The sequence below is a fragment of the Myxocyprinus asiaticus genome, chromosome 42 (assembly GCF_019703515.2).
Source record: "Myxocyprinus asiaticus isolate MX2 ecotype Aquarium Trade chromosome 42, UBuf_Myxa_2, whole genome shotgun sequence".
NCBI classification, from domain to species: Eukaryota; Metazoa; Chordata; class Actinopteri; order Cypriniformes; family Catostomidae; genus Myxocyprinus; species Myxocyprinus asiaticus.
In genome coordinates this window covers 19,165,488-19,191,067 of record NC_059385.1, presented here as the reverse complement: position 1 = coordinate 19,191,067, position 25,580 = coordinate 19,165,488, and the positions used below count along the sequence as shown (strand labels likewise).

Genomic DNA, 25,580 nt, shown 5'->3' with positions numbered 1-25,580 from the left:
GTTTTTTCATGATGCCTAAAGCATTAACTATGTTAGCGTGAAACATTCAAGTTCAGACTAAAAATACATGTGTTAACCTTACTGCACCATATGATTTTATTTTCCTTTTTATTCATTTGAATCCATTTTTAAATTAAACTTTCATTTCTTTTTATTATTTAGTATTTAGTATTCCTTGTCCTTAAATGATTTAAAATTGAGTTTCATGTGTCTTTTATTTTTCTTTCTCTTTATTATGTATCTGAAAAGTACTTTGATTTACCATTGTGTACGAAATGTGCTAAATACAGTAAATATATTTTACTTGCCTTGAACCGTATTAAAAGTGTTACAGGATTTGTTACCCATTCAACATGTTCAATGTATAAATATAAGCACCACTTTTTGCTATTTGATCAGTCAGCACTGGTCTTTAATGGTAGGCACACACTCTTTATGGAGAGTTTCGGCAGTACAGGTCATGACCCTGGGAAAGCAAAAAATCTACCCTAGCCCAGATAACGCCCCCCCTACCCAACACCCCACAATCCTAAATGTCCTGGTCAGAGCAGTGTGAGGCTAAAGAGAGAAGGAGGAGTGTAGAGATATATCCAAGTTGGCAAGGCAGGATATCTTTGTCAAAAGAAGGAAAGAGCAGAGCGGGAAAGGAGGAAGAGAAAGAGTTGAAATAGAAGACTGACTGTTCCACAGAGTCAGTTTCATACAGAAAGAGTGCGTGGAATTACTGCGGGTAGATAACTGGATTTAAAACATGACAATTTGTTGAACAAAAGTCAGTAATCTCATAAGAGAAATTATAGACTGAAGTAATCATCTCAGTCAGTCAAGGATTTGTCTATACTTCTTTGAATAAAAGGATTTGTTTGAGTGAAAGAAAACTTTTAAAAGTTTTTCTACAAGAGGAAAGGTGGTTTTGAAGGGTGTGGACAATCAGCTCGATTGCTCTAAAGTAAGTATGGATCATTCTGATCTTTGAATTTTGTTTGAATATTTGTAAATAGCACTGTAAATTAATTTTGGTGCTCTTGTCACATTTTCCTAAAGAACTGATTTCACTGTGGCCTATACTCAAATGTTTTATTTAAGATTTACGCATTTTAATTTCATAACAAAATTCTGCTATTAAGCAACTGAATTAAGTAATCTTTAACAAAATTCATTAAAAAATTATAAGATTTTAACTTTTATTAAGTTAATTTAGTAAAAAATTACATATGATGGAATTTTTTAATTAAATTGAAATATGTAAATCTTAAAAATATAGTCTAAAATATTTTTTAGTGTAATATTTGAGTGCAGAATTTCAAAATATTTGTGATTTGTATTTGTAAATCTTGTTTCAGTTTGAATATACATACATAAAAAGTAGCTATACTTTATACATAAACTAAATATACTTTCTTTTACTGATTTCTATACACTTTTTTTTTTTTTTTTGTCAAAGGCTTCTTTAGCAATGCTGTTTTTTTGTTTGTTTGGTTTTTGTTTTTTTTCGTTTGTTTGTTTTAATTGATTAGGATGATCTTTAAATGGATAAATAGATAAGAAAGACTCTTCACAATCAAGCATGAAGGCCATGTTTCTTGGGTCAGTCTCGGCCTAAAAAGTGTTTTCAATTGACACTCAACAATGACAGTTAAAGGGATAGTTCACCCAAAAATAAAAATTCTCCTATCATTTACTCACCCTCATGCCATCCCAGATGTGTATGACTTTCTTTCTTCAGCAGAACACAACAAGGATTTTTAGAAAAATATCTCTGCTCTGTAGGTCAATTCAATGCAAGTGAATGGTGGCAAAAGCTTTGAAGGTCCAAAAAGCACATAAAGGCAGCATAAAAGTAATCCATAAGACTCCAGTGGTTTAATCTATTTCTACAGAAGTAATATGACAAGTGTGGGTGAGAAACAGATCAATATTTAAGATCTTCTTTACTATATATCTCCACATTTATTTTCACGTCCACATTCTTCTAATTTTTTTTTTTGGCAATTTGCATTCGTCATGCATATCGCCACCTACTGGGCAGGGAGGAGAATTTATACTAAAAAAAATGTAATTTTTTTTTTACTTAAATATTGATCTGTTTCTCACCCACACCTATCATATCACTTCTGAAGATATGGATTAAACCACTGGAGTCATATGGATTACTTTTATGCTGCCTTTATGTGATTTTTGGAGCTTCAAATGTGTAGTGATATTTTTAGAAGAAGCTGAGATATTCTTCTAAAAATCTTTGTTTGTGTTCAGCAGAAGAAAGAAAGTCATACACATCTGGGGTGGCATAAGGGTGAGTAAATTATGAGATAATTTTTATTTTTGGGTGAACTATCCCTTTAATTTCAGTGCTTAGCCTAAACCCTTCACTTAAAACTGTTCCCGAATGAGTTAAATATTAGCCAGGTTAGTTTCTGCAGTATTATTTCTCCAGCAATGACCTTAATTCCCTACAGACTGTCTATGTCCTGTCAAAACCCCTTTATATATTTATATATTTAGTGGAATTTCCTGAAATTCCCAACCTGAATCAGAATGCTATGATTAGTCATGCTGATGACCTAATCTGCTAATTCTTCTAAATCCCAGTCTAGAAATTTTAGCTGCTGTGAAATATCTTAGACTCTGTTTCTTAATTCATGAACCAGCATCATTCGACATATACAACATCAGTTGCTCTGGATAAAAGAGTTTGCACAATGAATAAATGTAAAATCTGTAAATGTAGATAATAACATTTTGGTAATTACTGCCAAATTTATATAAAATAACACATTATATAAAAATAACACTGAGGAAATTAAGTAATGTAGTCCATTGAAGATCACAGGTCACAGCAAATTGCTCCTACTTTGTGTGGGAAAGGTTTTTAAATCAAGCTCTTGATAACATCTGAACTGTAAATGGTAGAGTGATATCATCCTCGTATTCACTCACATGAATAAAAAGATTGGGCTCCCTCCAAACAAACAAGGCTGCACAGAAGACTTGTTCCTAGAAAGGATGAGTGCCCACGTGACTGCCTAGCTCTGTTAGAGATTTAAGTGGTGTAATAATATAAAACATTTATTGAAAGATTTATGTGAGAACAGAACATACTGATCTTTGCTCTAAAATCTGTCCTTAATGTTACTAGTTCTTTGTATATTTTTGATCAAAGTGACTTAATATGAGACCTTTCTGTCAGTGACTTAGCAGCGTAAATTAAGGCCAAACATATGAATATTCTTTTGTCTAAATGTTCACTGTAAATCTGTAATGAGCTGTAATGGAGTGTTTCAATGATGTTGCTCTTTTGAGGTTTCGCAGTTTTATAGTGAATGAGATCTGGTCGGCATACTGTGTTTCCTGAGAGGGCAGTTATTGTTTTGTATTTTTTACTCATCCTGGAGATCAGGGTGGGGTTGGAGATGGGGGGTTGGGGGCTTCATTTCCCACGGTTCAGCGTTAGTTATTTCTGTTTACCTTACTTACCTTTCACCAGGAATTTAGAGAAAAATAAATTACACTTTTAACCCTCACGTTCTGTTGAGATTGACTTTACTCTTTTTATCTTTGGGATCTCAGAGATTTACGTGTAAAAATAAAAGTTGTAGTTGCAAGATTAACTCTTATTTTCCCTTCAAATTCTTTTTAAAGGAATATGCTGGGTTAAATACAAGTCTGTGGGGAGTACGGCGACACCATGCGAAGGGCAGACGTGTGAGAGACAGCTCTGCGCACTTTGCTAATTTTTTAAATTATTTTCAGGATATAATCTGGTGAAATTCGATACACCCAGTTACACATTTACTGTTTGAGGTAAACATGGCAAAGAAGTCAATATCCTCAGGCTCTGGATACATTAAAAGACACTTACAGGTTCAAGATGAAAGCCCAGACAGACCTGTGGACCAGGGACTCGATTTGGATGGCGCGGCGGGAGAAGGAATCCAGCGTCAACTGTCCAACGTGTCGGTGATGTTGATGAAGGTACTTGCGGACTTGGAGGATCTCGCTGTAATACGTCGATCGATTACGGCAATGGAAAAAAATTCTCTGAGCTAGTCACAAGAGTGACAGATGTTGAAAAACGAATCAATTATTTGGAGTCATCAGAGAGGGAATTAGCCACTAATCCGCCCGTGACCAAAGTTGATTTGGAACATGTTCTTGAAAATCTTGAAGATCTTGAGAATAGAAGCCGCAGGAATAACATTCAAATTGTTGGAATTCCTGAGCATGAAGAGGGTAGAGATATGGTGAAATGCCTAGACGAGCTTTTCCCGAGTCTGCTCGACATAACAGGCCACAAGCTGGAAACCGAGCGAGCTCACGGAGTCCCAGCTTACAGATCTGCTGAGGGAGGAAGGCCCCGATCGATTCTGGCCAAATTTTTGAGATCATCCGATAAAGATCTCGTGTTGTGCCAGGCGAGGAGCAAAGGAAAGCTTTCTTAGAAGAATTACAATATTTTCTTGTTCCCGGACTTTGCGAACTTGACAAGAGAGAAACGCGATCAGTTTAAGGAATGCAAGAAACTCTTACATAAGCGGAAGATCACTTTTGCCTGAAGTTTCCAGCCAGACTGAGAATAAACACCAAGGACAGCAGAAAAGTATTTACATGTCCTAATCAGGCAATGTCTTTTATTGAAACAATGGGTGAGTAACCATTGGGTGTTTTTTCATTGAGTGGATTGACTCACTGTACATACTCTGGCTTTCGGAGGAAGCTGGGCGCCATTTTTTTTCCTTTTGCGTTGGCTCCGCCGAGCAGCTGGAGTTTGTTTTGTTTTGTGGATTAACACTTTTCCTTAAAGAAACTTTTGCATTGACGGAAGATCACTTTTCAATGAACGGATGACTGCAAAATATCTACATGCCCACACAAAAAATCATGGGATATACTTTTATGCAGCCTCTGAGTGAATTGACTCTTGACCATCCGAGGAACCGGGATGGGTGTTTCGTTTCCTTTTGTGCTGGTTCCACCTAGCGGTTGGAGCTTGTTTTGTTAAATAACACTACTTCGGGACAGTTATGGATGAATCTGTCAGTTCCTTGTTCTTATGCCTCCTGTTAGCTGGAGTATGATTTGTGGAGTATTTTCGTGGGACATTGGAATGATTATGTCATCTGCTGCACTCATCAGCTGGTTCACTGAAGATTCGTTTGTCTGACCGAGGAAACTGAACGGCTTTATATCGGCTGGAATTTGTTTTGTGAACCTTTGAGACAGTTCTGTGAATGAGTCTACATGTTCTTTGTGTTTATTCTGCCTATTGGCTGGGGTTTGTTTTACAAAATATGTGATGTTATGTAATTTTGTCTTACAAATATGTGAGGCAAAATGTAGCAATCCGATGGCAAAGTTGTCGCAGGGGCTCTCGTAGTCGTATATGGACTCTTTGAGTTTAAAGGGATTGACGCCGGTTGGTGCTTTCGTGCGTGGGGTTAATGAGCATGTTTTTCTTTTTTCTGTTTGTTTTGTTTGGGGGGAAGTTCAGGGTTTTATTGTTGCACTGATGTTGAAATGTGGTCTTCATAATTTTGTTTTTGGCACACAATTTATTTTTTCTATTATCAAAATGTCGAATGTTGGTATGAGTGTACTATCTCTCTCCACGTGGAATGTGAATGGGTTGGGGCACCCCATAAAAAGAAGGAAGGTTATTTCTTTTCTTAAACGTAAGAAATATGATATTGTGAAAAATTTGGGAAGATATGGGGTGGACATGTTTTCTTTAGTGTTGTCTCAAGTAAGAGCAAGGGAATCATTATATTGGTAAATAAACATCTACAATTCAAATTTCTCAAACAGTTTAATGATAAATTAGGAAGAGTCATTATTGTTTTAGCAGAAATTCAGGGGCAAAGTCTGATTTTGGCTAATATTTACGCACCTAATGCTGATCAGGGCTTTTTATAGATCTTGAAGGGATGTTGCAAGCCGCTGGCACCCCTCATGATATAATTTTGGGAGGAGGCTTTAATCTCTTGATGGACTCAGTCCTTGATCATAGTGAAGCAAAAGTGTGTAAGCCCCCTAGAGCAACACTGACGCTTCACAGGATGTGTAAAAATCTTTCTTACAAATCGGTCTTCAGATATTTGGAGACTTTTGAACCCATCCGGTAGAGACTATACATTTTTTTTCATCAATCCATAAGATTTATTCTAGAATAGATTTTTTTTATATATCCAAATCCCTCATTTCATCTGTTGTTGATTGCTCAATTGGAAACATTTTAGTCTCGGATCACGCCCTGGTGAGTTTAGAAGTGTTGCCACATATAGAGAAAAAGAAATCATATAGCTGGCACCTTAATTGATCCCTTTTGCAAAATCCTGATTTCCAACAAATATTAAAGACTGAAATCAATGTTTATATGGAGACCAACTGGTCCTCAGTATCCTCTGTGGGCGTGGCTTGGGAGGCACTTAAGGCGGTTCTCAGGGGTCGGATCATACAGTATGCCTCATTCATCAAAAAATCCAAAGCACGAGAACTCGTGGAGTTGGAAGGAAATATTAAAAGTGCAGAGGCAGAGCTGAAGCAACGTACACTATATTGCCAAAAGTATTCGCTCACCCATCCAAATAATTGAATTCAGGTGTTCCAATCACTTCCATGGCCACAGGTGTATAAAATGAAGCACCTAGGCATGCAGACTGCTTCTACAAACATTTGTGAAAGAATGGGCCGCTCTCAGGAGCTCAGTGAATTCCAGCATGGTACTGTGATAGGATGCCACCTGTGCAACAAGTCCAGTCGTGAAATTTCCTCGCTACTAAATATTCCACAGTCAATTGTCAGTGGTATTATAACAAAGTGGAAGTGATTGGGAATGACAGCAACTCAGCCACGAAGTGGTAGGCCACGTAAAATGACAGAGTGGGGTCAGCGGATGCTGAGGCGCATAGTTAGCAGATGTCGCTAACTTTCTGCAGGGTCAGTCGCTACAGACCTCCAAAGTTCATGTGGCCTTCAGATTAGCTCAAGAAGAGCATAGAGAGCTTCATGGAATGGGTTTCCATGGCTGAGCAGCTGCATCCAAGCCATACATCATCAAGTGCAATGCAAAGCGTTGGATGCAGTGGTGTAAAGCACGCCGCCACTGGACTCTAGAGCAGTGGAGACGCGTTCTCTGGAGTGACGAATCACGCTTCTCCATCTGGCAATCTGATGGACGAGTCTGGTTTTGGCGGTTGCCAGGAGAACAGTACTTGTCTGACTGCATTGTGCCAACTGTGAAGTTTGGTGGAGGGGGGATTATGGTGTGGGGTTGTTTTTCAGGAGCTGGGCTTGGTCCCTTAGTTCCAGTGAAAGGAACTCTGAATGCTTCAGCATACCAAGAGATTTTGGACAATTCCATGCTCCCAACTTTGTGGGAACAGTTTGGGGATGGCCCCTTCCTGTTCCAACATGACTGCGCACCAGTGCACAAAGCAAGGTCCATAAAGACATGGATGAGCGATTTTGGTGTGGAAGAACTTGACTGGCCTGCACAGAGTCCTGACCTCAATCCGATAGAGCACCTTTGGGATGAATTAGAGCGAAGACTGCGAGCCAGGCCTTCTCGTCCAACATCAGTGTCTGACCTCACAAATGCGCTTCTGGAAGAATGGTCAAAAATTCCCATAAACACACTCCTAAACCTTGTGGAAAGCCTTCCCACAAGAGTTGAAGTTGTAATAGCTGCAAAGGGTGGGCCGACGTCATATTAAACCCTATGGATTAAGAATGGGATGTCACTTAAGTTCATATGCGTCTAAAGGCAGATGAGCGAATACTTTTGGCAATATAGTGTATGTCATCTGATGGCCTCAGAGAATTAAACCGATTGAAATATAGATGTAATACTATTTTGTCGTAGAAAGTGGAGTTTTGGTTATTCAGGGCAAGACAGTCATACTTTGAGTTGGGGGACAAAGCAGGGAAGCTTTTGGCTAGATATATAAAATAGAGAGAGTCTTTTTCTACCATTCCCTCAGTGAAATCTGCTTAGGGCCAGATGGTTTTGCCGCAGAATTTTTTAGATTCTATGCTACAGAACTGGCTCCACTTTTGTTAGGAGTTTATACTGAATCATTAAAGAACGGAAAGCTTCCTCCAACCATGACACAAGCCTGGATTAATCTGATTCTTAAAAAGGAGTGTAAAAGTTACCGTCCAATCTCCCTGATTCAACTAGATGTAAAAATTTTGGCTAACCAATTAAGTAAAGTTATGACATCTCTTATACATATAGATCAGGTGGGGTTTATTCGGGGCCGCAGCTCTTCTGATAACATCAGGCGTTTCATCAATATCATGTGGTCAGTAGCGAATCATCAGTCTCCGGTCGCTGACATCTCACTTGATGCCGAAAAGGCATTTGATATGGTAGAAAGGGATTATCTTTTTTAAGATTTTGGAAATGTATGGGTTCGGGAGTATATTTATTGGTTGGATTAAGTTACTTTATAGACACCCTGTAGCAGCGGTACAAACAAACAGGTTAATTTCAGATTATTTTACTCTGGATAGGGGCACTCGGCAGGGTTGCCCTCTTTCCCCATTATTGTTCTGTCTGGCTCTGGAACCATTAGCAGCCACGATAAGAAAGGAGGATGATTTTCCAGGGGTGATTGCGGGAGGTGTGGTGCATAAGCTTCTGCTTTACGCAGATGATATTTTATTATTCGTCTCTGACCCCACTAGATCTATGCCTTGCCTCCACAGTATTATTAACTCCTTTTCCAAGTTCTCAGGATACAAAGTCAATTGGTTTAAATCCGAAGTTTTGGCTTTGACAGCGTACTGTCCAGTAATGGCCTTCCAGACATATAGGTGGCCCAAACAGGGCATTAAGTATTTGGGAATTTTATTCCCAGCGAATTTGTATGATTTAGTCAGAGTTAATTTTGATCCCTTAATAAAAAGGTTTTCGAATGATGTGGAAAGGTGGGCTTCATTACACTTATCGATGATTGGGAAGGTTAATGTAATTAAAATTAATTGTATTCCAAAATTCAACTACCTGTTACAACCTCTCCCTATAGATGTCCCTCTCTCTTATTTCAAGCAATATGATAGCATAGCGAAGTCCTTCTTTTGGAATGGTAAGTGTGCCAGGTTAAATTTCAATAAGTTACATAGGCCGATTGACAAAGGTGGGTTAGGCCTACCCAAGATTTTGTTTTATTATTATGCATTCGGTCTCAGACATTTGGCTCATTGGTCGCTTCCACCTGAGAGAGCCCCTCCCTGGTTTTGTATTGAAAAGGAAGCTCTTGCCCCTATCTCACCTCTGCATAGCCTTTCGATCAAATTAATCAGAGAAGTCACACCCCATTTTTTGCATTTACACTCGATATGGACAAAAGTGTCCAGAGTGTTTAATTCGGATATTTATTTAAACGTAGCCTAGAGCATATGGCAGAACCCTAAACTATGCATTAATAAGTCCCCTTTCTGTTGGTCAGATTGGACTGTGAGGGGGGTTAATACACTCAGTGACCTATATGAGAGTGGAGTATTGAGAGCTTTTGAAAATATGGTTCAAAATTGTGGGATTCCCAGATCTCAATTTTATAAGTATTTACAGCTGCGTCACCTGCGTTTTATATCTGAGGTCTCTGAGACCCAAATGTAGGAAATATAACATGTTCTATTAAGGATGTGTGTTATCAAGTTAAAACTACTCATATAGGTTTAGGAAATCTAACTAATAAAGAATCAACCAGATACCTCAATGTTAAGGATATTTTTGAGCTATTAAAATGGCCCCAGAGTCTCCCAGAACCCAAACAGAACAGGAGAGTTAAAATCTCTCTTTATGGTCATTTTATTGCTGTCAGACATGGCTTAAAAGGCTCATTTCTGGATTTGTTGCTGTTTGTGGCCATCAATCTGACTGTATTCATTATAGCTATTGCAAGACATTTAGTATTGTAAAAAAAAAATAATTAAACAAAAATTTTTATTATTTAATTATTTATTTATTTTACCAGCCAAAAAATATCACACCTGCCAGACAGATGAACGGCAAGATGAGTCTTTCTCGTAATGGGACCCTGGAGAAACCAGTCTCCCTCCAGCCTTCTAGTGAGCAGGGGGAGTCTGAATCACCACAGCCCCGTCTCCATCACACTGGTTCCATCTCTTCGAGCATGCCAGCAAATGCATCCAGCTCAGGGGTGGTTGTTCCTCCTCCATACTCTATAGCAGGCAGTGCAGCCAATGATCCTCCCATGGAGTTGAGGGGCTCTTTGGACTGTTGGGCCTGCTCTGTTCTGGTGACAGCACAGAATCTAATCATCGCCACTCTAAACATGGGTCTGGCTGCAATTATCTTTGGCCTCATCCTCTTGCCGTCACTTGTCATGGTCGTTTTTGGCTTCCTTTGCCATTCAACGGTAAGTGTGGAGTGAGATCGCTCCATTGTCTAATTTCTAACTTACTGTATCCGTAACACTGTTTTAGAGTCAACATGAAATCATTACATTTATAATGCACATTCCTGTTGTTATTGTGCATGGTTCACCATTGCACGTTATTCCAAATAATAAAATAAAAAAATGTTTATCGTCATAATCATGTCATCTATATGCAACTTGCTCCACCTCTGAAATTACTTTACTTCTCAGCTGACATCCTAAATTACTCTTCCTTTTTAACCCCTCCCCTTTATTTTGAGCCAATCACCTGAGCAGCAAATGCTAACAGGGAAAAACATACATCTACTTCACACTTCTAAGAGTCCTCCAAAAACTGTATATAAACAGTATACTGTATATACAGGTATGGATGGATGGATGGATGGTATGTATGGATGTACAGTATGTATGTATTTATGTATGGATGGATGTATGTACAGTATGTACGGATGGATGGATGGATGGATGGACGGACGTACGGACAAACACTGACCCCTTAACCTGACTCCATTATGGTATGTAATGCCTACTTTTCACAGTCCAATCAGTCCTGATAGTTAAATTCCAGTCCTGTCCTACATTTTCCCCATTGAATATCTTATTTTACACGGAAACATCTCAGATTATGGAAGTAAAATGGATTGCAGAAGCATTTCCTGTTGACTTTAAAGTCTGAAACTTCTTAAGTCCTGCCACAAAGATTAACGCAGTGCAGATCTCTCTCCTACCCTCAGAGTACTCTCAAAAGTAAAAAAACAAAAAAAAAAAAAAACATTTGCACTGTACATAACAGATCGTATTAGATTTGCACTACCCATGTGTATGTATGTATGTGTGCGTCTGTACGTATGTGTATATTTATTTTTTATTATTATTATCTATGTCTTGCTGCTGTTTTTGTATTGTTTTTGTATGGTTGTACACTGGAAGCTCCTGTCACCAAGACAAATTCCTTGTGTGTGTAAGCATACTTGGCAATAAAGCTCATTTTGATTCTGATTCTGATTCTGAAAAGAAATCACAATCTTTTTTCTTTACTTGTCCTTACATGCTACAATTCCACCACTAATCACAACCACTTCCCCAAATCCACCCCTCAAAAAAATTAAGCCACAGCTTAAAGAAATAGTTCACCCAAAAACATATTCAATCATTATTTACTCAGCATCATGCCATCCCAGATGTGTTTGACTTTCGTTCTTCTGCAGAACACAAACAAAATGTTTAGAAGAATATCTCAGCTTTGTAGGTCCATAAAATGCAAGTGAATGGTGATCAGCACATTATAGCACCAAGAAGCACAGACAGTCATAGTAAAAGTAATCCATTCGACTCCAGTGTTTAAATGAATGTCTTCTAAAGATTGCTTTGGGTGAGAAACAAACAAATATTTAAGTCTTTTCACTATAATTGTTTATTTCAGGTCGCTCTCCAATGTGTGTCCATGAAGGGAATCAGTTCACGCTGCCTCACGCGTGACGCAAGTGCGTTGGCATGTTCACGCGAGAACTGATGAGATACAACCTGTATCAATTTGCTTACAAAAGAATGCTGTTCACAAGCTTCACTGGTTTTCCTTTCATTTGAACATGCCAACGCACTTACGTCACTTACGCATGAAGCAGCGTGAACTAATTTCGATCATGAATGTGCATTGGAGAGCGACTGGAAGTAAACAGCGAAAAGGACTTAAATATTGATTTGTTTCACACCCAAAGCAATCATACCATAATGTGTGCTCAGCAGAAGAACTAAAGTCATACACATCTGGGATGGCATGAGGGTCAATGGAAGTGAATGGGGCCAATCTGTAAACGTTAAAATCACTGTTTCAAAAGTATAGCACAAGATATTCAGTAAAAGATGAGAGAATTTTCATTTTTGGGTAACTTTCCCTTTAAATTGCACTATAGTGATATCCAAGCAGAGATGACTAAACTTCCAGAGTTCACTGAGACTAACACAAAACACCTGGGTGAGCAGATGAAATAAACCATCTCATATAACCCAGTCTTTATCATTTCTCTCTGTTATTCATCATTAAACCATCTCCCTACCAACTGATCTGCCTCAAGTCAACTCCCACAGCTTGACCATATGTGGGTGTTTTTTATTAATTCAGGTATCGCAGTCTTATCTGATCTGACAATATACCATACATTGGGGTTCAAAAGTCTACTTGATAACATGCTTCTAGTTGCATTTTTCTATAATACATTTTTTCCCTCAATGCAAATTATATTATCAGCATAACCATTTGTAATGTTCCAAGAGCATATTGTGTGGTAGCAAGGAAACCTGACCTTTTGTCCAAAGGAATTAAAGGGGTCATTCATGCAAAAAATTAAAATTCAGTCATCATTTACTCACCCTTTTTTAATTCCTTGGAACCCAAATGGAAACATTAGGCATATATATGTTTGTCTCAGTCACCATTCTCTTTTCATAAAATGAAAGTGAATGGTGACTGAGGATGCCATTCAGCCTAAAATCTGCATTTGTGCTCCACAGAACAAAGTCAAATTAGTTTGAAACAACATGAGGGTTTGTAAAAAATAAAATAAAAATTAAAAAAAATTAAAACAAATCACAGACTTTTCATTTTTGGATGAGCTATCCCTTTAACATGGTCATTGTCACACATTTGCACATTTAAGTGACCTACAATAGTGCATAATGTAAACAGATTGTATTCATTTTTCCTCATAAGGTTTTGTTGTTTTAAATATTTCAAAATCTTAAATTTATACAGTACATATAAACATTACACAGTTTTTACTACTAAGGTACTAAGCACTGTTTTACTGTCTCCTCTCTCCTTGTCTTCTTAAATCTTGCCTCTCTTTGCCCGTTTCAAAGGTTAAGCGCCATGGCACTAACATCTACTGTTCAGATTTCTTGGATGATGGAGGCTGTGTGGCTTTGCTGGTGGTGGGCTTCCTGCTGCTGGCTCCACTGCTGGTTCTGGCCATGGCTGCATACTGCAGGATGGCACGCCACCTCCAGCTGGGCCTGTGCTTCATTCCCTACAGCCGTGCTGTCTACAAGAACCTGCCTGCATCACATCATCGAGGCCTAAGGGGCTGCTGCAGCCAGCAGGGGGCAGGAGACAGTGAGGGAAAGGGTAGTGTGTGGGTTTAACATAAAGCAATAATGAAAGAGCCTGTTGAATTTAATATAAATAACAATAGCAATAATTACATTAATGTACAGAAAACGTAGTAGGCCTAATGCCATGACAAATCATGAGTAAAATAAAAGCCACATTCTCTGCAGTTTTTGTTCAACTTAATTTGAAAAGTTTTCTTAAAATGTAGCTTTCTTTTCCATCTTTGTCTTTGCAGTTTTTCAGGCCTTTTGAACTGGATCTGTACAGTGTTGTGAAAAGGGGAAAGTTTTTTTTTTTTTTTTTTTTTTTTAACAAATGAATAATTTTACCAAAATTTTTACAATTTTTTTTATTTTATTTTTTATAAATGAACTAGTTTAATGTTGTTCTTTTGTATCATGTTTTTGCATTTTTAGTACTGTCTGTAGAATACATCTAATATGAATAAGAAACCTTCCTTTTCTTATTATTGTACAAACCTACAATAAATAAAACATTCCTACCATAATTCCATGACTAATCCCAAATTTCAAATATCAATGTTTGGCATTTATTTTAGCGCGGTTGACAGGATGTTCTGGGTGCTTGCTTGAATGTTATTGATGGTTAGGCTATGGTTGCCTATTGGCTCAAATCAAAAGAGCTCACACTCAAGTCTCTAATCTATAATCTGGGGTCAGTATCAGTATTATATTCTGGATTCCAGGATTGGTTTTAGTTTGACAAAACTCACCAAATCTAATCAGGCTTCATTAGGGTTAAGTGGTACCAAGACGCCCGTTACCAGCTTTCTCTATCAATTCAGAGTTTGATCCTGAGGTTATGATTAGTTCACGTGCACGTTCACATGAATGAAGCGAACAGCCAATCGCGTGCGAGACAGCGCGAGTCACATCTCGCGAGAGAGTCGGCGAGATTTACTTCTCTGCTAAAGAGGTTTATGAAATTTATGATAAATTATAAGAATTTAAACACAGTTATAACACAGCACAAGAGGACGTTACAAATATGATCAATCAAAGCACATTTACACAACACGAATAATCACTATGAAATCATGAATAATTATAACACATTCACACAGCACAGAGGATCACTAGTAAATGATAAAGAATTTACACAGCAAGAAAAAACATTGCTGCTGCTGATAGAACAGGAAATAAATCTGAATGTGAGGAAAATATTAAAATAGATAATATATCGATGTGAAAGTAACTTTATGTAGGTCAACAACAAGAACGTTCAGGCTTGTAATTTTAAAAGTTTAATATCTTGATTTGAAAATGTATATCTTAAAAAAAATAAAAATAAAATAAAATAAAAAAATAAAAAAAGCACTAAGCACTTTTGACTGGTTTGGAGCTTTTGTTGTTGCTTGCAGGACTAGTTATTTAAAGCCTCAGTCGGTGGAAATTTCCCATGCCGTTCCGCGCACGCTCAATCAAAGCTTTAATACGCAGCCGTGGTAACGGAGAACAGGAGAATGCGCCCTTCTGCTCGCTGCCCCAACACGATCTCTCTAGGGACCGGCGCGAAAACAATCTCATGGAGCCACAGTTTCAAACGTAGCAGATCTGACCGATCACTGGATAAGAATCGCACCGTTTTGAAACTCAGCAGGTACGTTTTTAAACAAATTGGAGTTTATAGTTAAACTTAGAAAATAAACTTCTTAATTAATAAATGCATCGCTATCTACAGCTGTAGAGTAGTGTGTATTCATGTTGATTGTTAAGTATAATTTATAAAACACTCTTTTATGCAGTGTACTATAACGTGCACATTTTACTAGGCTTTCATCTGTTTTATTCCGTATTGTCCATCTGTAAGATAAATTAAAAGGCAACTGCACTTTTAAAGATGAAGAACATATACACTATATGGTCAAAAGTTTGTGGACACCCCCTTCTAATTAACGAATTTGGTTACTCCATTAAATCCAGTAAAGAAAAATCTTAATGTTTGTTTATGTAATGGCTTGGGCTTTGTGTGCTTAAAAATTGTGACAACTGTTTGGGGATAGCCCTTCTCTGTTCCAGCATGACAATGCCCCTGTGAACAAAGTGAGGTCCATAAAGAAATGGTTTACTGTGTCTGGCATGCAAGAAATTGACTGGCCTGCACAAAGCCCAGACCTGAACCCCACTGATCACTTTTGGGGTGAACTGGAACAACAACTGTAAGTCAGGCCCCATCAACCAACATCAGTTCCTGACCTCACTGATAGCCTTGTGTCTGAATGAGAGCAAATCCCTGCAGCCATGTTACTACATACAGTATAGTGGAAAGCCTTCCCAAAAGAGTGGAAGCTGTTATTACAGCAAAGGGGGAAATTGATGCCTAAGGTTTTGAAATCAAATGTTCATCAAGCACATATGGTGTCCACAAACTTTTGGCCATATAGTGTAGATCTTAGTGTAAGTTTATAGTAGTTTTATAGTTCGTAATAACAGCTTTGGTGGAATCATAGGTCATGGTGCCTTACCAAGTGTTTCTCAGTATTTGTTGCTGAGATTCTGTAAACACTGAGCGTTGTTCGTGTCATTTGATCTCTGTCATGCGTGTTTGTCTGGAAAGCGCCGTGCAAGTTGCTCTAGTTTGATTTTCCTAAATAAGGGATTAACCTCCGCTTGGAACTGTTTTATGTAAGATATATTTCAAAGAACGACAAAGCCATCCAGGGCGTGCTGAGTGACTCCAGTCAGGCTTCCTAAGCAACCAATTGGCCCAGTTGTGGCCTAGGGTGGGTAGAGTCAATGGGGTAACCTCCTCGTGGTTGCTATAATGTGGTTCGCTCTCAGTAGGGGGCATGGTGAGTTGTGCCTGGATGCTGCGGAGAATAGTGTGAAGCCTCCACACGTGCTAAGTCTCCGCGGTAATGCGCTGAACAAGCCACGTGATAAAATGCGTGGATTGACGGACTCAGACGCGGAGGCAACTGAGATCCATCCTCCGCCACCCGGATTGAGGTGAGTCACTGCGCCACCATGTGGACTTAAAGGGCATTGGGAATTGGGCACTCCAAATTGGGGAGAAAAGGGGAGAAAATTTAACGACAAAGCCTCCCGGTCCGGTGCTCACTCAAGAGATTTGTATATCAATTGTTCATTCCTGAACGATTCAATCCATCCTCAAATAAATATATATTTTAGCCTATTTTTAAGATTTAAGCATTTCGGCTTCAAAACAAATTCCATTAGATTTAATTGTTTAACGAAATTACATTTTTATAAAACGTAAAATATTTACAGGAGCTTTTTTAATTGATTAAAGATTACTCAATTCAATTTGAAATTGAAATGCGTAAATCTTAACATTATTTTTGGATTGCATTAGTTTGTCACACAAAAACCTCCCTGCAAAGTTCTGGGAAGGTAAGTTTATGATTTTAAAAATAAAAACGTAAAAATAACCATTAGCTATAACCATAAGCTATTAGGGGAAAGTTCTGTGTTTGCTGGGTATAATGTAAAATTAATTGTCTACTAAATGAACATTTAAAGTTTCAAATGTCAGGTTTTTTTTACATTTTTATTTTAGAGGGCTAATAAAAATATGTAGACCATGCATAGAATCTGGATCTATATCTTAAATGAAAATGTTGAATGTTGCATCTAAATCTCACTAAGTATTCCCCATTTGTAATTGCTTTGGATAAAAGCATCTCAAAATCATCAGGGGCCCTGCATAGCAAGGTAATTAAAAAACATTTTTTTTTACTATATATATATAGGGTTACTAAAAGCTGCAGGTATATCTTAAAGTATACTTTGGTTAGAAACGAACACTGAGCGTCCACATACAGGACACGTGACGCAAACCTCAACATCCGCAGAGTGCTCGAGCACTGAATGCGCACAGCCCGATTATTCTAGAATTATTTATTTGCACTAATTAGTTGTGCACATCAAGAACATGTGCTAAGGAGGTCACAAGATACATGCAATTGTATAACTCGAGTCTGAAGGACTATAAAGACATCTTTATGGGCCTAAACCCCTGAAGAGTAATAGTCCAGTATCTCATAGCTGTTGTAGCGCGCACTGAAAAATAAAGTATACTTTGACAGGCTTGCGTTTGATTGTGCAGCGTCCGTGTCAAAACTGAAGTATAATTTGGGCTTCACTCAGGCAGCTGTAATGGTTCGATTAGAAATTTGAAGGGGGCCCCCTTGTGGCTTGAGAGGGAAGGGAGACTATAACTGCAAGGAGAGAGTTGTAGCTAGATGTAAAAGGAACGCACTCTCAAAGGGTTTTTTGTCATCATGAAGCACACCTACAAGTCGGGAGCGGGAAAAAAAAAGACGAGGATGAGAAACGCAGCCAGATCAGTACAAGAAATGAATGTAAGCCAGCTACCTGGCTAGATGGTGTTTGTTTGTTGTCATGCAAGACATTTTTGCTAGCTATAACTAAGGTGTAGACAACAACAGGTTTTCGGGGATGGGGAGTCCAAGTAGGATTTTGCTTAGGGTTCCCATATGCTCAGAAACGGCCCTGAAGCATCTGCTAAATTACAGTTTTTTTTCAATTGCTAACAAGCGTTGTTAAATACTGAAGCCACATTTTCAAAACTCTTCATACAGTCTGCATTACCAACATGAATCTTGGCCAAACAGTTAATCTCACCTCCAAAACTCACTCAAACAAAACACTTCATATATGTCTCAGAATAAGCTCGTTCCACCATAACACTGGCAACAATTCTCATTCAGAAAACATACATTTCATAACACACTGACCTAAAAAACACTAACAACAGGGAGCATTACATAAATGAACTTTTATTTTTAAAGTTTGAATGATTTTTCACATAAATCAGCATTTCATTATAGAATAACACCTTTTCACTTTATTGAATGTACTAAAGCATATGTAACAAGAATGAATCGGAAATGCTGCAATTTGTTTTCTTTGAATATAGTTCTTTATTTGTGAAAATAAAAAAGGTGAAAAAAATAAAATAAAAAATAAAAACTCCTAAAATTCCAGGGCTGCAATGATAATAATAAAAAAAAAAAAAAACCACATCAACAACATGTGTGTTCTAATCACTGATTGTAAAGTACTGTGAGGGTTCTAGTCCTCCCTCTCTCTTGATTTGGCCACAAGTTCTCATCAACATCACATCTGATGTCTTCTCTGGCAATGCATCATGGAAAGTACCTTCTGGAATGTCTGATCCAACCCTGGCAGTCTTCAGGAGAAATGTCTCCACACCCCACATTCATTGCCTCCAGTAAAGTCATCTGGTCATGTGGATGGTGGTCATAAACCTTCCACCTCCACGCAGAGAAAAACTCCTCTATGGGGTTTAAGAAAGGGGAGTATGGAGGCAGGAATAATACTGACATCCTTGGATGTGCAGCAAACCAGTCTGTGACTGCAGCAGAGAGGTGGAATGCCACATGATCCCACACAACAACGAAGGTAGGGGAGTTTGATGCCCCTCGCCTTCTCTCCTCTGCTGGCACAAGTCGATTATGCAGGTCATCCAGAAAAGAAATAAGCCTCTCTGTATTGTAGGGGCCAATGAGTGGTTTGTGTAACAGCAAGCCATCATTGGACAGTGCTGCACACATCGTGATGTTAGCTCCTCTCTGGCCTGGGACATCCACGGTTGTTTGCTGTCCAATCACACTTCTTCCCCTGCGGCGTGTTTTTGACAGGTTGAATGCAGCTTCATCCACAAAGATAAAAGTATGTGGAGTTCGGCTGGCTTCCATCTCCATTACCCTCTAAATTACAGACAGTTTTACCATAATTTACATTATGCATAACTGTATGTACCCTGTTTGGTTACTGAACAGACATCTTACCTGGACATACTGATACCGGAGTTATTTTACATGTTCACCGTTTCTCTCAAAGGGTATAGTGTACAGTTGCTTCATCCTTATTTTATGTTTCTCTAGGACTCTGGCAATTGTCGTTGTGCTGACCATATTCACATTTCCAAAAGTGAAATTGTCTGCCAGCACTCTGTCCTGAAGTTCCTGCAGTTTTATTGCGTTGTTGGCAATTACCATGTCAACAGTGGCAATTTCCTGCACATCTGAAAAGATTCTGCCTCTCCCTCCTCTCGGAGGCAACCTTTTGGATCCTAAAACAAAACAATTATTGTATTGTAATAGGTTTCAAAATGTCAGTGCATGTAAAAATGTAGACATTGTATTGTACTGTAAAATGTTGTTCAGTTTTCATCAAAGGATGCTCATGTCACCTGTTGTTTTTCCGGAAAATTCGTACTATTGATGCAACTGTTGAACGGTGCAGATTTGGTTGCACCCTTAGACCAGCCTCTCTCAAAGAGAGACCATGGTTTACAACATGGTCAATAATTGTGGCCCTTATCGCATCAGAGATCAGCGCTCTTGGTCTTCCTCTCCTTTGTCCTCCAAGCACTCTCCCTCTCTGTACCACTCCTCTTTCCCCACCAACCTGTCTTCTTTGATCCATATTTCCAAACAAAATCAGTTCCAAGCTATCCCCTTTTACTAAAACATGGTAATGAGACTAAAGCAGGACACCTGGGTAAGCTTTCAGTTGAAATTGCAATTAGCTTGGAATGATTATTATTTCATTTTCTGCTAAGGTTTTCTATATTTCAAAATAATTACTGCAGAAAAGCTTGAAATTTGCCATCATTCTGTTTTGAATGTGTTTTTATCAGTTTTGATAGCAGTGTGTTAGCATTTGAAAAATGAGCTGAAAATATAAAGTGTTTTGCAGGCTGTGGAGTATGAATGACAAAAGTGTTTGTGGATTTTGAAAAATGTGGTCATTGAATGCATTTTGTCTGAAAGCAATGAAAAATGATTCACAGTTTGGTCCGCATAGACTTCTGTTTCGCTGAATGTGTGAAGAGTTTTGAAAATGTGGCTTCAGTATTGAACAATGCTTGTTAGCAATTGAAAAATCTGTAATAATTGTAACCTAAAGTATTCATTAAATTAATTCAAATTATATTATGGAGTCTGAGCTCAAGATTGTTTTGTCCTGTTCATTCCACAGGGGCAGCAGGTGATTTAAATAGATATAAAGGGCAGTTTTAAAGGAATATTTCACCCACAAATGAAAATTCTTATCTTTTACTCACCCTCATAGCATCCCAGATATGAATGACTTTCATTCTTCTGCAGAACACAAACTAAGATTTTTAGAAGAATATCTCAGCTCTGTTGGTCCATACAATGCGAGTGCATGGTGACCAAAACTTTGAAGCTTCAAAAAGCAGATAAAGGGATTATAAAAGTAATTCATACGACTCCAGTGGTTTAATCCATGTCTTCTGGAGCAATCTAATTGATTTTGGGTGAGAACAGACCAATATAACTTTTTTCACTGTAGATCTTGTCATTGCAGTCTCTAGGCACAATCATGATTTCAAGCTTGATTACACTTCCTAGCGGCATCTAGTGCTCTGCGCATGCATCATGCACAGCTTGAAATCATGATCGCCAAGGAGAATGCTGATGTCAAGGTTTATAGTGGGGGAAAAAAAGTAACATTTTGGTCTGTTCTCCCCCAAAACTGATTAGATTGCTTCAGAAGACATTGATGAAACCATTTGAGTTGTATGGATTACTTTTATGCTGCCTTTATGTGCTTTTTGGAGCTTCAAAGTTTTGACCATTCACATGCATTTTATGGATCTATAAAGCTGAGATATTCTTCAAAAAAAATCTTCGTTTGTGTTTTGCAGACGAAAGTCATACACATTTGGGATGGCATAAGAGTGAGTAATTGATGAGAGATTTTTATTTTAATTAACTATTCCTTTAATTCCTCAACCTATTTAGTTGTAATGCTTATTTAATCATATCAGATATTTATCTCTAAAATGCTATTAAATGTGATATTTGAAACTTGTCTATCTCTTGTTTTTAAATTTGGAAAAAAGTGGGCATTTATTTGCAACATTCTTTATTTTAAAAATGGTACCACACACTTGAGAAATTAATAACAGGTGCATGTTTAGGTAAACAATATTTCATAAAGGGATAGTTCACCCAAAAATGAAAATTCTCTCATCATTTACTCACCCTCCATCCCATAACAGGTGTGGGTGAGAAACAGATCAAAATTAAAGTCTTTTTTTTTTTCTCTAAATCTCCACTTTCACTTTGTCATTTACATCTGAAAGTCACATGTGGTGCGTGTTTAGTTTCATTTTCACATCTGAAAGTAAAAGTGTAGATTTAGAGTTTCTCACCCACACCTATAATATTTACTTCTGAAGATATGGATTTAACCACTGGAGTCTTATGGATTACTTCTATATTTCCTTTATGTGATTTTTGGAGCTACATTTAGAATCTTGTAATGCTTTATAGACAGCAAAATCTGTTATAGTGTTACTCTGCAAAGTCATTATAAGTGTGGGAGCTGCTCAGAATTTGGATTCATTGACAGAAAAAAACTTTTAAAAAGTGGTACATTGGTATTTAGAAGTTCCCATCTCATAGTTAAGATTTATGAATAACTTTTTGACTGTTTGTGGTCTCAGAGCTGGTTGCCTTCAATTGGATGTTCCAGCCGTCCAAAGTGGATCAGAGAACACAAAAATTTAAGTGATATAGTACTGTTGCAACCCACAGACACAACTGAGAATTAATCATCTCAGGATGATTGAGGTCTTTCTTTCTTTGTGCCATTATTAGCAATCTCCTGCTTTCACCTCTCTGCTAATGTTCCGGTTGGAGAAGTGAGATAAGCTTGAAGGAACAACCACAATGGCACAGTAATGCCAGTGGAACTCCATGTTGATCACTCAAAAACTCTGTTCTCTCCCTATAGATCTGATATTCCACACACAGCCATGGGTAAGAAAGTCTTTCAGTGTTATCTCTGGTACAAACGCTGTAAAGATAGGGGTAAAGTGGTAGCTCAGCGGTTAAGGCTCTGGGTTACTGATCAGAAGGTCAGGGGTTCAAGCGCCAGCACTGCCAAGATGCCACTGTTGGGCCCTTGAGCAAGGCCCTTGACCCTATCTGCTCCAGGGGTGCTGTATCATAGCTGACCCTGCACTCTGACCCCAGCCTAGCTGGGATATGTGAAAAAGAAGAATTTCACCATATATGTGCAAATGTATAATGTGTGATAAATAAAGAAAATTATTATTAAATTATAATTATTATTAATTATTATATTAATTATTAAATTATTAAAGGCAGGTTGTGCCCTCCTCCAGCTGGTAAGTTGTCCTTGCATCTTGTTATTGAAGTTAAATTGTCTTTCAGCACTCTAATCAAAGGATTCATTTTCTCTCTCTTTGCTCACATAGTTCCATCTGTTGAGGTGCAGCTTGGCTTCTCTCCGACAGTCACCTGGGGTTATGATGGAGAGGAAAGCACTGTGCGTCCTGTGTATTTTTCCCATAAAGCGCGAGTATCTTGTCGCCACCAGATGGATGGCAATATTATTGATGCCACCTGCTGACCACTGGGCTTCCTTCCCAGAATCTCTTGCCTTGAACCTGTCTGTAGACTTCCAGAACACAATAAATAGGAGCACTAGGAGACAGTTCTGTCTGATGTAATTAAACTAAATCTTTTGTATTTGGTGAAGGTGTCACTTGCTCTGAAATTGTACAGTATTATCCTATAGTTCCTCTAACCTCTTGGCAGAGGTTCACCTGTTTTGTACTTATTTGTGTTGAAATATTTCAAGGAACACAGAGTGGAAATAATATATGGACTGAGGTGGAGACATAGCGTTGTAAATAAAAACGCATTTTATGTTCGTCTTGCATATGTAATCCTGGATATATGATTTCCTGATGTTTTTTCATTGTCACTGAGACATGCTTGGTTTTTCAGAGGTTCATGATCACATTCAGGCAAAAGAGAATATTTTGTACTAATCACTGGGCTGATCATATAAAATTATTAGACCACATTTAGATTATCAAATACACAATGATGTCTTTTGTTTCTTGTTTTGTAATTCTGTCAAAGCAGTTTGAGTCTTGAATAATATTGTTTATGGTAAATATATTTCTATTGTTAATCTCCTTGTCAGTCTCTGTTAAATGCAAACTGCTCTTCAATGAATGGGGGGAGGCTTCATGAAAAGTTACAATTCAAATAATAGTAATGGTACAAAAATGTTATAAAGAATTTTTTCTTAAAGGTGCACTCAGTATTTTTTCCTAATTAAAAAAGTGCTCAATATATTGTAATTTTGAAACACGTATAAAATCTCGATCACTCACATGAGATTAAGACACACATCATATCAGTACCCACATAAAAGCTGTTTTATTCTACATGTAGAGGGTCCCCACACGGGGGGGTTGCCATGTTAGGATCACATGACCAGCCAAATACTACTCGCTTAAAACCGACCTGTTATTGGAAAATTTCTACAATGCCATTGTTTGATGTGCTTACATCCACACCCCTAGGTGTCAGTGTAAGTGCACCTTTAAAGAAAATTAATGATATTTTTGCATCATGACATTATTATCATGACAGTTTCTAATTAACATTTTCCTTACCATAATCCAGAACAATCTCATTACGATATTACAAAAAACTAAAAAAAACTTTTCACATAACTAACATAAATGTGCTTCATGAGGCAAATGCACTGGTTTTATTTGAGTCAGAAATGTAATTTAATGTTACTAAATCAACCAACCTCATAAATTGGGTTACACTAATCATTTTTATTGGTAAGATCAGAGTTGTGGAACGTCAGACCTCAGGGGCCCACAAGACCATTTTACCCAGCCCATGAGGCCGTTTGAAATATTATTTAAAAAGCACAACATTTTCCTTGATTCCATTAACTGTAAAAAATAATAATAAAAAATGGCGAATAATAATAATTAAAAAAAACTACGCAAAATTCTGTATAATAGAAAGACCTTTAAATTTTTTTTAAAAAAAAATCTTGTTGCGTGAACACGTAACAGAATTTGTACATAAATTTCAACCCAGTTTCTGAAATTGCAAGCAATTGTATTGCCCGCAAATAATTTTATAAACACTCGAATGGCCCTTAATAGGAAAAAAGTTCCCCAACCCTAGGTTAGATCAAGTAGAAATAGATCCCGAGGTAACAATTGCAGGTTACCACTTTTCAGTTTAGTATATTGTAGAATGCCTTTAGCTTAAACTTATTATTTATTTTTTAAATCTAAAATCATTGTGTTAAATTAATTTGTACTATAATACACTGAAAATGACTTTATTACAGTAATGAAAATCTACTGAAAACTGCCATTGAGAACAATGAGAATTAAAAATAAACTCAAAAGTAAAACGATTTCTGACCAACACTGATCTCTGCTGGTCTCTCCGTCAAACTGCAGTGTAAAAGGTCTCCGTGTCTCTGAGACACTAAACTAAACTAAAGATACTAGTGACTTTGTCACTTTGAAATGTTCTTTTCATAATCCAGGAACAAATATTAAATTTGTCCGGCAGGGTACACTTACTGTCGTCGCACATTCTGTAATTTAATTTCCCCTGTAAACACAAACCGCATTACCCAGAGTTCAGATATCAGGTAGGCTTTTGTTGTCAGAGAGTACAGAGAAAGAGCGCGCAGATCTGGATATAAATTCCCTGGTTGGCAAACAAAGGATTAATTAGCATCGTGACTTGGCAAAGCGTTATCCGATTAGGTGTTGACGTCGATGCCTCTCTCTCAAGGGTCAAATGTTTGAGATTATACAAGAGCTTATCTTTATTCTGCATGTTTGCACGCAAATATGAAGCTGGCGATGCTGCAGTGATATTTTAAAATAATGCAGAAGAGCAGCAGTAGCGAGGTGTAAATATTTCAACCACTAGGTGCCGCAAAACATTCATGATTTTTCATGATTGTGAAGCTAGAGAGAATCCTAGAGGACCGCGCAGTTTACAATATGGCGTGCTCATCTCTAAAAAATATGTGAATCATTAGACCCTTTTGTTTTTCACAGCCTGTGGTGACGCGTTTCAGCCTTAGTAGTGTAGCTATAACTTCCTTATGTTTTTTTTTAATTAGTGCAAATTTCTAACATTCTTATCTGTGTTTATTTGCCCTGGCATTAATTAAAAATCTGTCAACACTACT

General features: G+C 37.8%; 2 protein-coding genes across 2 annotated transcripts; both read left to right on the top strand.

The window, feature by feature from the left end:
- Positions 1-576: 576 nt before the first annotated feature.
- On the top strand, positions 577-13,818 carry tmem88a (transmembrane protein 88 a). The gene is made up of 3 exons (XM_051684656.1): positions 577-949; positions 9,978-10,382; positions 13,263-13,818. Exons 2-3 carry the CDS (start codon positions 10,005-10,007, stop codon positions 13,542-13,544), a joined length of 660 nt encoding a protein of 219 aa, XP_051540616.1. The 5' UTR covers positions 577-949; positions 9,978-10,004; the 3' UTR covers positions 13,545-13,818.
- A 1,075-nt stretch (positions 13,819-14,893) lies between these two features.
- On the top strand, positions 14,894-23,522 carry si:ch211-237l4.6 (uncharacterized protein LOC446130 homolog). Its single transcript, XM_051684660.1, has 4 exons — positions 14,894-15,132; positions 16,314-16,481; positions 22,311-22,336; positions 22,798-23,522. The coding sequence occupies exons 1-4, from the start codon at positions 14,996-14,998 to the stop codon at positions 22,950-22,952; spliced, it is 486 nt and encodes a 161-aa protein (XP_051540620.1). The 5' UTR covers positions 14,894-14,995; the 3' UTR covers positions 22,953-23,522.
- The last annotated feature ends 2,058 nt before the right edge of the window (positions 23,523-25,580 follow it).